An 11719-nucleotide genomic window follows, 5' to 3' on the forward strand; every position below is an offset into this window, starting at 1 on the left:
TCAAGAAAGATTTTTAACTACTGCAGTTATCTGTGAAGTACAATGCTAGTAAAAATAAAAACTTGTAAAGATTTCAGTAAAGACTTTTATTTTGGAATGCTCGTGAAACTCGACACAGAGGAGGGATATGTTACTTCAACAGCCCGTCGCTTTTAAATCTCTTTACGATTTCCAAACTTCTCGATATTTCCGGCAGTATACCCTTGAATTTAAGAAGACACCCGAATATTTTGGACATTAAACTCTCGGTTTGTGTCGAGAGGTGGTAAGGAGGATGTATTTAAGCGAGGACTGCGGCGCTGTGTATGTCAGGGAGAAAGGAGAACTGCGATATGTCAGTGCAGACAAGAATGATGCTCCGCAGCACAGACTCTTCAACAGAGACTTCTCTTTTCAACTCTGCATCGACCCTTTACCCTCCGCCAGCCACACAAAGAGAAGAGACCACTTCATATTTACCTACAACAAGGAGGGGAGTCTGCGGTACTCGGTGAAGTCTTTATTTGACATATCATTACAGTTCATCGCTGATCACATTGAGCATGTGGACTCGCTAGTCGGTTTTCCTGAGCAAATGGCTGATAAGTTGTTCTCGGCCGCCGAAGAGAGACACAAATTCACTGAGCCACAAACTGCACCCAGAGCACTGCAGGTCTTCTGTGAGGCCTATGGAGAACTAGTGCTGAAATCCCTGTGTTTGAGAAACAGGTGAGAATTAAGTGTAAAAAAAAAAAACCGGCCAATCAACTTTTAAATGCCACGGACCCCAAAAACCCCCCATCCTCAAATTTCAAAGCCACCTATTTATTTATTTTCTTGTATAAAGGTCTAATTTAAATTGGGAAAAAATTATATTATAAATATGTCTAAATATTATTTGGAACATATTTCGTTGCTATTAAGTTGATAAATAAACTTGTTTTACTCATTATAGTACTGTACTGTTAGATGCATTATTTATTTGCAAACTTATTTACCTATTTTCTGATTTGAATGTAATTTTTATATATTTTTTATTGTAATCTATTTTTTAAATTATTATTATAATTATTTAAATATTTACACTGTTTTTCTCACTCCCTTGCGGACCCCACTTTGAAAACCCCTGAAGTAAACAACATTATGACGGTCTCAAAACCTAATGAAAGGTTTAGAGACATCCAAAATACTGCCTAGGTAGGCCTATATACCCGTTATAATCAGAAACTATAGCATTTACGGCAGTGTTATTGTCTTTTCAGGTACCTTTTGATACCTGAAAGGTTGGAGGAAATCAGACAGTTTCAGAGTCTGGAGTGCCTGGACCTCTATGGATGTAGATTAGGTGACAACCATGAGGTTTTTAAATACATAACATCTGAAGCTCTGGCTAGGTATGGATAACACATAATTGTGTACATTGCATAAATGAAACAAACATTTTAAATGATTGCTGGGTGTTCAATTTGTTCTAGTTTGTGATGAATAGTAAAATCACTTTCTTTTTTCCCCTTACATTTCCTTTTTTTTTCTGTAGTCTTGTGAAACTTTTCATAGGTGCAAACTGCCTTTCTGATGCAGGCCTTCAGAAGCTGACTGCGCCGGTGAGGGTGATGAAGAAAGGCCTAGAAAACCTGCAGCTTTTGGACGTCTCTGGTTCGTTAATGTATTTGTATAGTCAGACACTACCTTTCAAAAGTTTGGAGTCAGTAAGATTTTTTGAAAGAAATACTTTTTTTTTTTCAGCTAGGATGCATTAAAGATGCACTGTGTAATTTTAGCGACATCTGGTGGTGAGGTTGCAAATTGCAACCAACAGAAGTTACGGTGGCCGACATGAAAAGATGTCGTAGTCTGAGACAGCAGAGAGTAGCCAGTTAAGCAATGACGCTTCTTTACAAAGATAAATGAAGAAATTAGGTTTACTTAATTATTCAGTAAATCGATATGTTATTGTGAATATTATTGTTACTTGTTCATCATTGTGTCAGTGTTTTATTCGCTGACTTTAGCTAACTTCTTTGCATGAAGAACAACATAGTGACGAAACGCGTTTGTCCATTTAGGGCTACTGTAGAAACATGTCGGTGCATTTCAATGTAAGGGGACCCGCGGTGTATGTAGATAGAAATGGCTAATTCTTAAGGTAATAAAAACATAGCAGTTCATTAAGTAAGGTCTTTATACACCTCTGAATACATAGTTATGTATATGATATTGCATTTCTGTCAACAGATCCTCCTAAATATTACACAATGCACATTTAAATTGATTAAAAGTGACAGTAAAGACATTTACAAGGCTACAAAAGATTTCTGTTCCAAATAAATGCTGTTCTTTTAATAAAAAGTATCATGGTTTCCTAAAAAATATGAAGCCGAAAGAAATGTCGCCTGAACTTTTGAAAAGTAGTGTTACATAAATATTTTCAGGTGTTTTTTGCACAATCAAACATATTTTCATGCTAATTTACACTCTTGTACTTCGGTTTATTTCTTAACAGAGAATCACATCACTGAGAAAGGTCTTGGATATCTAACGTGCTTTAAAGCACTACAGAAACTAGACATATCTAGGACTAATGTGACGGTAACACAATTAAAAATATAACATCTATGAGTTTGATTAAATTTGTATGAACTGCTGAAGTTTTAAATGAGGTCTTGTGTATTATTAACAATCTTTTTTAGGTGAACGTGTCTTTGAAAGGATTCTTCAGAATGAAGATGGGAATGGTCCTCTCAGAGACCCCTTTGAAGGAGTTTGGACACTCGGATTGCAACACAGAAGGCTGGGCTGAACAGGTAACATACATCAGGTTATATAGTACCATGATGGAGAGGTAAAGTTGTGGTGGTAGAGGTTTTATACTGTGGCCTCTGTATAAAATTCAAATTTTTAATCAGGTAATAAACCAATGGGAAATTACAGCTTCAGAAGTACCAAAGAAAGACTCCAAACCAAGAACAAATGCTCTCCGTTTCTGTGAGTTTATTCTTTTTAGCTACATGTTCACTTTATCACACATTAATTATTATATAACATTAATAAATCATTATATTATTATCATTCTAATATGAATAATAATTTTTTGTATATTGTAATGATTTTCATTGTGTTCTGTAGATGGAAGAGAAAAGTTTGTTCGAGAGACATTGAACTCCTGGTCTGGGACAAGTGCCACCACAAACAAAGACAAAGTTGTGCCAGTTCACTTTTATACGGTTGATCTCTGTGGCCCGAGCTCAACAGCAGAACACAACACGCATGCATCAGCCGTGGCAGCAGCACACAAGGGAAAGAAGAGGAGACTATCAGAGGAAGAGCAAAGTTCAACTCCTGTCTCAAAGCGCCAATCCTTCTCAGCTCTGTCTGTGGAGGACTTAGATCTGTTAAATAGCTATTGAGTGGACACACACATGTATGCAGTGCATTCCTCTGTGAGGAACGTGACACTGAAATGCTTTTTAGTTTGGATTATTTACAATTAAAAACAGCTTGCTTTTTATTTTTGTACTGTTTATTTTCTCAGACAAATTGACTGGCTGCCAATCATGGGTATATTTATACAAAATCATTGAGTAAATCACTGAAAGTCGACATGAAACGGAAGTTGCGATCTCTTCATTGCGGCATATCCATGTGCAACGGCTTCTCGAACAAGAAAAAAAGATATATAGAAAGACTTGATTTTGTCCATGGGGAATAGAGTGGTGCAGGGATGAAAATTTGTAGGCCAACCCAGAAAGTAGCATCAACCTGGTTCTCTCGACAAAATTTATCAACTGGCTTTTGGATTATTGTAGAAAAAAAGATCTGTGACTTACAAAAGCTTAAGATTCTTACGTGATAAACTTCACAAATGAACACAACTCTTAAGGATTTTGAAGAGTAAATACAATAGGCAGAAGTCAAAAGCTAAACATAGGCTAAACATAAACTACACACCATGGTTGCATGACTTCAACTCACCATCACTAAGCTTCCGACAACTCTTTCTATAAGAACATTTTCCCTGAAAGTTTGAGTTATAAAAGTTTGCAAGAGCACAATTATAAACGCCAAGAGGCTTTGACTAGTGAGTAGATGAGATTATCTGTTTGACTGATGACGTTTACTGTCCCTGACAACCTTTGTAGTCAAATTTAGCCACTTGTTTCCAACTGCCCTTTTCAAGACATGTAAATGCTTTTTTTTTTAAAACACAATATATTTATGTCTTTCAAGCTTTTGTTCACCACAGACCTTATTTCAAGCATATACAACAACAAGGGTGCATTCATTTTCATTCATTCACAAGATGTGCATGGATAGATCATGTATAATAAATAGTGCAATATTCCAGTAAAATAAGTATTGTCAATTTTGATTTCATGGTGACTAAAGGGATAGTTCAGGCAAAAATGTAAATGTTGTCGTCATTTACTCTACTCACCCTCAAGTTGTTCTAAACCTGTATGAGTTTGTTTGTTCTGTTGAACACGAAAGAAGATATTTTAAAGAATGTTGGTAACCAAACAGTTGATGGTAGCCATTGACTTAGTATTTATTTATTTATTTTCTATATTATTGAAGTCAATGACTACCATCATTTGTCTGGTTAGCAACATTCTTTACAATATCTTTTGTGTTCAACAGAAGAAACAAATTCATACAGGTTTGGAACAACTTGAGGGAGAGTAAATGATGACAGAATTTTCATTTTTGGGTGAACTAACCCTTTAAAGCTGGAATACACTACACAACTTTTACAGTCTGGACAGGTTTTATTATAAAAATCTGCTAATATAAAATACACTAACTGACTAAAAATGGACACTAAAAAACACTACCAGACTTTCAAGACGTTCTGAACACAACAAATTCCCATAGAAACACATGTCTGAGAATGATGTCACAATTTTCTGAGAAATCTGTCTACTCAAAACTGAACATTGGCTCTGAGTTTTGGGAACTAGCATTGATTCGACTCAAGACTGTAAATAAGGGCAAAAATTTGGACCAAAGTTGTGTAGTGTATTCCAGCCTTAAAATAACAAATTACAAAATAGGACAAACGGTAGTGTGAACACATGCCCAGAGTCAATGCTATCAGACAGTACATCTGACCTCAAAAACAAAACAAAATGTCCAATAATCTATTTTAGTACATAGCTTCATTTTCAGAAATCTTGGCATTTTTAGCCTCTGATGCAGATGTATTCATTAGACCAGTCAAAACAGTGCTGTTTAATATTTTTAAAAGAAGTCTCTAATGCCCACCAAGGATACATTTATTTGATCAATTATATTGTGAAATTACAATTTACAGTGTTTTCTATATTCCTTATTATCAATGTTGAAAACAGTTTTGCTGGCTCATTTTTTTTGTTTTGTTTTTTTGTGTAAACCATTTTTCAGGAGTTTGATGCACTTTGATGAATAGAAAGTTCAAAACAACCGCATTTATTTGAAAAAGATAGTTGTATTTAACATAATAGCTTAAAATAGTATTTAGGCTTGATAAATTTACATTCTGTCTAGAGAAGGAACTCTCAATTAGAGAAGTATGTCTTACCTTCCTTTTCAGTTTCACTTCTCTCTGAAGTTGGGTTATCAGACTATCTCAGTATGAAAAGTAACAATAATTATCAAATAAATTCTATTGGTTGAAAAATAGAATGTATAATATTTCCAAGCAATACAGAAGAATAGATAACATTCCTTATTAAATTAACTGTCAGTAAAGCGTTATGTAGCCTAATTTCCTCACCTAAGGTTAGGTTTCATTTTTGAAGCATTTATAAAAATAAAAATAAAACAAAATACTATTCTTGCATCTGATATTAAAAAATATGTTCCTCAGAAAGCTACAGTATATAAATCATCCAGGAGTGTCCAAGATAGTGAAGGGGGGAATTCTGGAATCCCTTGTCTCTTCAGTATATCCTTTTGAGTTATTTGATGAGTGATTTACATAATTATGCAGTATGGTTTAGAATCAAGTTATTAATTAATGATCAATATTTTTCCAAAGTGTCAAAGTGTGTGATTACCAAAAATGTTCTTTTCATGTATTTTTGACTGAGGGTCTGGCCCATGCCAGAAATGCAGCGCTTGCTCATTTAGCCCGGCTTCCAGAGATGAAACATGGACTTGTTTTGTTTGAGAAAGGTCAATGACATGTGTTAAAAATATATCTGTTCTTCTAGCTCATCGTGACAACTATAGGTCACAAGGGTCATTGGAACCAATAGTTTAAGTGACCATTTCTTAGCATTTACTTTACTGTTCTATATTAAAGTGTCCTCTCATTGAGACAAAGAACATGTTATCTTGATGTTTTGGGAAGAGTCTCCTGTTTATAGTTGGAGCCCGAGCAAATCCAACCTTGAAGGAGCGATGTCTCTGTGTGTGTGTGTAAGTATTATTGGTTACAGGTTAAGGAACAGGTTAACAAGTGGCATTATTGGGGATTGACTGACTTGTTTTCTTCAACATGTTGGCACCTAGACACACAGTCTTGTGACCTCGGAGGGACACTCGTCGTACCTAACTCAGGGTCCTGGTGGCAGCCATACAGACTATGGAGATGTGCTACTGCCTATCAGTCCATGTGTGGAAACTGACTATGTTTATCTATTTCTTAGCCAATCAGAATCATTCAACCTGAAGCAATGACGTAGCTTAGACCTTGGTGTAGGTTGCTGTGATCTTTGTAACTATTGTTTGTTAGGAGTGCCCTACGAACTCCTTGTGAGTCTTAAAGCTGACTTCTGCTGATGAAACTACAAACAATCTTCAGTAACACTTTTCTTCAATTGACTGCACTCCTGACTCCGGGTCTTCATTCATCTTATCTTGTTCTGGGTCTTTAACTGTATTATCCCCTTACAATAGTAACATCATCAGCACTTGTGCATAATCTTCACATGCCCACACAAACAAAAATCCTATCAGTTTTGACTAGTCTAAACAAATGACAGAATGCACACCAAAAACTATGCTACTGCAATTACGAAGCATACACCAGATATCTGATTTTGATCAGTGTCTATTAAAACTGTAAAATATACAAAATAGGGACAGAACACTTTTTGTAGGTTTGTTTATTAATATCAAGATGGCAAATCTGAGGTTGTAAAATATTTTCATTTACAAGGCTTTGAAGGTTCAAGAAATGTTCACCCACTGCTACTGAAGCATAAATCAAAATGTTAATGTGTCATTGTTCAACACACGTACCTCAAATCACAAGCAGTTATTGATCACACTGAGAACACTCAAAAAAAGAAAAGAAAAAAGAAAACCTTCATTTCTACAAATGGGTAGTAACCTGGAAAACTGAGCTCCTACTACAGAGCTTTCATTCTGATAGGTAATGCCTTTAAAGTGCCAAAACATCAACACAATATATTCCCCATAGTCCACGCTTATCAAATTTGAAAAAGGAGAAACCCATAGTAAATGAGTTAGAGCAATAATCACACCTTTAACAGAGAAAACCACATCTATGAGACCCCAATTCCTTTGGATGTTAGACTGACTAAATGTTAGACTGATCCAGATTGACCTTTGACGGAAGGGGTCCCGCTTCCTGCTCCTCCACCCCAGGAGATCTGATGATCACTAGAGAAGACTGCAGATAAGGGGTCAGTTTCGTGTCCTTCATGTACTCCATATCCCCATTTATGCTTAGCTTCTGTTGAAAGGAGGAGAATGTGTGGAACAGTTGGTTAAATGGAATTGACTAAGAAATGTAATTGGCTAAGAAACGTGAAGTAGTTTACCTCAGCAGGGACATACTGCTCAACAGCAGTGGACACTGTGGCACAACAGATCCAGATCAGAACAAAGACAGACAGAACCAGAGTGGTGGTCAGGATCCAGCTAGGCAACCACGGGTTCCTAGCAGTACACAAGATCATGATGGTTTATATTCAACAAGGCCAACAGATTGTGAATAATAAGAGATCAAGATGTGCCCAACCTTGAAAGGCAGTTGAAGAGCTTGTAATCGTCATCAGAGTTGCTTCTATCATTGAACATGTCTCTGTCTCTCTCCTGAATGAAGCTCTTTGGGTAGTCTTTATAGACAGGGCTTTTCATCCCCTGATCTACAACTATTAAAAAAAACAAGGGGTGCTATATTAGTATTGTGATCTTAAAACCTTTATTAGCCCTGTAAAGTATAATAAATAATAGTCAGACAAATCTAAAGTTTACTTAACCTTTAGACAATGTATACATTTTTTTTTTTTTTTTTTTTGCTGAGTATCAAATTTAAAACATCAGGCTTTTATCGCTCAAATATTATGATATAGGAGAAAATGAAGCTCATACTTCAGAAAAAACACCTCTATTTTATTCAGAGGCCCAAAATGCTGATAAAATAACAAATGTTCCTCAGATATCTGTTGTATCATATTTGATACATGCACTTTAACACGATTTTTCTAAAAATAAATAAATGGATAATTAAGAAAAGCTAAGGGTATGTATACATGACAACGATGTACTAAAACTAAGTAAAGCTAAGGGTAACATTTAAGACAACGATGTACTAAAAATGGAAACATTTTTACTTTTTGTTTTTCATGTACAGAGGGCAATATTGTCAAAACGATCCCTGTTCACACGGATCCACGAAAATGATTAAAAACGCTGTATTCTGCTGCCAGGCCAGTAGTTGGCGATGTTATTTTGTAAAGACTACACGCCTATAGACTGAACACGTAATACGCATGTGCATGACGTCTCCGTTTTCACAAATTCATGTTTTAGTAGTTTACACGGAGATGATAATGCTACCGTTTTCAAAAACGTGCACTTTGAAAAACGTTTTCAAAAGTTTGCATTTTCAGGCTCCCAAAACACTGTTGTCGTGCAAATGAATGGCCAAAACGCATAAAAAGTTTTCCATTTTTAGTTGAAAATTATGTAGTGCAAAAGCCCCCTAAGTTGCTTCAGTCCAGTAAATGTAAATCTTGAAATATTACTAATATAAAAGTTATTCTTACATTTACTTTATAAAAATCATTAAAGATTTCACAGCAAAAAGACATCTGTTCCATGACCTGAAGGGGGCTATCTATCAATTATCGATCAATCAGATGACAGGCATGTAGTAGATTGTGTGCAACAAGTTTTGATCATGTTGATAAATCAGAGGCCTTAAAACTGCTGCCTTATAGGGTTAAGAGAAGGATGCTAAGAGGCTGTAGTGGAAAGTGACACGTTTAAGTCAGGGCCTTTGCTGGCCAATCATGGCTGTCATTACATATTTACATACTTCATTACATCATTTCTTAACGGTGCAGTCTGTAATTTCTGTGACACTAGCAGCTTCAAACAGAACTGCAACATTTTCTAAGAGGTTTCACAAATCAGGTTTCATTTTTAATTTTATTTTGGACCTCATCATTTTGAATCAAAATGCCATAACTGGATCTTCTGGTTATAGCATTGTGGACTTTTCTCCGTTACATATTACATATTTTCAATGATTTAGTCAGCTTAAGCTCCACCCCTTTTTTACAATCGACTGTGATCTCGCATTCAGATCTGGCTCCGTCAAAGCAACAACTGATGCATATAACCAAGTCCCTGACCTACATTTTTTTTTTTTCTGAAAATCTATTTCACTCTGATGTACGTGACAATACAAAAGAAAGGATCTGCTAATTCTGTTACATTGTGACTTTAAACTAGTATGATATTATCCCTTGGTTTCACAGAAAAGGCTTAGATTAAGCAGGATTAGGCCTTAGTTCAATTAATACAATTAAGTAGCTTTTATAAACGTCCCTTAGAAAACAGAACTGGTGTGCATCTTGAGACAAAACAATGGCACTGATATATTAAGATGCATCAGCACAAGTAGGTTTCAGTTAAAACAGCTCAAACATGCATTTTAGTCTGGGACAGGGTTTACGCCTTGTCTGTGAAACCCGGGGTAAATAGCAAGAATGTTTGAGCTGTTTTAACTGAAAGCAACTACTGACATATCTTAACATATGTCAGTGCCATTGTTTTGTCTCAAGATGCACAACAGTAATGTTTGTTTCTAAGGCACGTTTAAAAAAGTCCTAATTGAACTAAGGCCTAATCCTGGTTTAAAGTCTGAAAATAAATAAAACTGTTATGAAGTGTGACACTTTCCACATCTTGCTTATTAATCAGAGCGGAAAGCATAAGCGTGTTATGTGCAGTGCTCACAAGTGCTCTGTGACTCTTCGGTCTCGTCGGTCTGGAATTCAAATTGAGGGATAAACTGAAATTGTGGCTCAGACTAGAAAAGAGAGAAGAGCAAATATTGATCATTGGCACATATAAATAAGCTTTACTACTTTATACCAGAGATGCCCAAACTTTTTACTATGAAGGGCTAAAAATCAAAATCGATTACAGGCTGGTGGCTTAAAAATATTATTCAACTATATTAAAATGTAATTTTTAAAAAATCAAATTCACTTATATATTACTTGTATTAACTTATATTTCAATACAAAAAGAAAATAATCAAATAGATTAGAAATTAAGATGCTTCAATGGTTTTCAATACAGTCTAATTATATTAAAAAAAGTTTAATATAACATCACCACCACATTACCTGGAAAATGACTACTTTGCCATCATCTGCCTGGAGATAAAATGTCCAGGATGAGGTGATGAAGCTGTGGGCTTGGCTCATCATGTCTTCCCAGAAACCCCTCACCAAAGTCAGCGGGTATAGGAGATGGATTCTGGGCATCATCATCAACAACTTCATACCCGGAAAAAAAGAAGAAACATATAGTGACTTCAAAAAGCACCCTGGTGACATGCAATTAGAATTGCTCATGGAATGACTATGAGCATCCAAAGTAATTATTCACATATGTTCTTCACACCTGCTCCATCCTTTGTTCTGCAAATGGCTGTTGGCTCTGGCATCCGAGATTGCACGCGTAGCGCTCATCCGATTGGCTGTAGGCTTCACGACAGGCTGCAGGAAGTCAAACACACACAACTGGTTACATAACAAATACACTTTTATCAACATAGAGCAAAGCGAATCCTTTAAGGATTCAGACAATACTTGAATATTACCTGACTCGCATTCAGATTGGGTTTCGTTGAGATCCTTGCTGTCACCTACAAACTGACAGATGGAGAAGAGACGGCACCCTCTCTGACAGGCGTACAGCGCCTCCTCCTATAACAAAAACAAACAGGCCAAATAAAGAAAATAGACCAGTTCCGTTTAGAACGTTGTTATTGATGTACAAATTATTTAACTTTACAAACACAAACTACAATGCACAAGCTCCTAATAAGACAAACTAACGAATGGTTGAAAATGTTAATTGCGTTTCTTTGTTCGTAAACAAACAGAAACTGGTTGAATGTCTCGCACTCACCCGTGGATAAGTGTGCAAACTGTAAGTCATTTGACATGTTTTATGGCAAGACGCAGTGTTTCCCAAAACACCATCGAAGACCTCGGAAGATGCTGATGAGCTCGTAAGTATGCAGCAAAAGCTTATTAAAATCCCGCAGGACTTTATAGCACTCATTTTTGTGAATGACCAAACAACGACTAAAAGATTCTTCCTTGTTTTGTGCAACGTTACCTGCGGAAATGTCGCGAGAACAAGTTGCAACGCGCATGCACTTCCTAGTTAGTTACAAGGCGCAAGCGCCGTGAAGGCATTTCATGAGCATATGGGCGGAGGACCGTGGAAAAACAAACACAAACACTGTAAAAAATAAATAAAA

The 11719-nt window shown here is 36.1% G+C and overlaps 2 protein-coding genes across 2 annotated transcripts; one reads left to right on the forward strand and one right to left on the reverse strand.

Annotated features, from left to right (window-relative positions):
- Nucleotides 1–97: 97 nt before the first annotated feature.
- Nucleotides 98–3487, forward strand: lrrc42 (leucine rich repeat containing 42). Its single transcript, XM_056240958.1, has 7 exons — nt 98–708; nt 1242–1373; nt 1517–1635; nt 2483–2568; nt 2670–2783; nt 2886–2964; nt 3106–3487. The coding sequence occupies exons 1-7, from the start codon at nt 275–277 to the stop codon at nt 3384–3386; spliced, it is 1245 nt and encodes a 414-aa protein (XP_056096933.1). The 5' UTR covers nt 98–274; the 3' UTR covers nt 3387–3487.
- A 3764-nt stretch (nt 3488–7251) lies between these two features.
- Nucleotides 7252–11593, reverse strand: tmem59 (transmembrane protein 59). The gene is made up of 8 exons (XM_056240944.1): nt 11362–11593; nt 11051–11156; nt 10852–10946; nt 10572–10724; nt 10177–10249; nt 7949–8081; nt 7749–7866; nt 7252–7660 (listed from the first exon to the last, which is right to left on the reverse strand). The coding sequence occupies exons 1-8, from the start codon at nt 11515–11517 to the stop codon at nt 7505–7507; spliced, it is 990 nt and encodes a 329-aa protein (XP_056096919.1). The 5' UTR covers nt 11518–11593; the 3' UTR covers nt 7252–7504.
- Between the last annotated feature and the right edge of the window lie 126 nt (nt 11594–11719).

This window comes from Rhinichthys klamathensis, unplaced genomic scaffold (genome assembly GCF_029890125.1).
Source record: "Rhinichthys klamathensis goyatoka isolate OS25496 unplaced genomic scaffold, OSU_Roscu_1.1 h1tg000624l_1, whole genome shotgun sequence".
In the NCBI taxonomy this organism is placed as follows: domain Eukaryota; kingdom Metazoa; phylum Chordata; class Actinopteri; order Cypriniformes; family Leuciscidae; genus Rhinichthys; species Rhinichthys klamathensis.

Bases quoted from the DNA above. Each gene is read 5' to 3' on its own strand.
- lrrc42 (XM_056240958.1), top strand. From the start codon at position 275: ATGTATTTAAGCGAGGACTGCGGCGCTGTGTATGTCAGGGAGAAAGGA. The intron at 2,784-2,885 runs GTAACATACATC...ATTTTTAATCAG, and splicing joins CAGAAGGCTGGGCTGAACAG to GTAATAAACCAATGGGAAAT. The intron at 2,965-3,105 runs GTGAGTTTATTC...TGTGTTCTGTAG, and splicing joins AACAAATGCTCTCCGTTTCT to ATGGAAGAGAAAAGTTTGTT.
- tmem59 (XM_056240944.1), bottom strand. From the start codon at position 11,517: ATGAGTGCTATAAAGTCCTGCGGGATTTTAATAAGCTTTTGCTGCATA. The intron at 11,157-11,361 runs GTGAGTGCGAGA...TTTTTGTTATAG, and splicing joins GTTTGCACACTTATCCACGG to GAGGAGGCGCTGTACGCCTG. The intron at 10,947-11,050 runs GTAATATTCAAG...GACTTCCTGCAG, and splicing joins CCAATCTGAATGCGAGTCAG to CCTGTCGTGAAGCCTACAGC.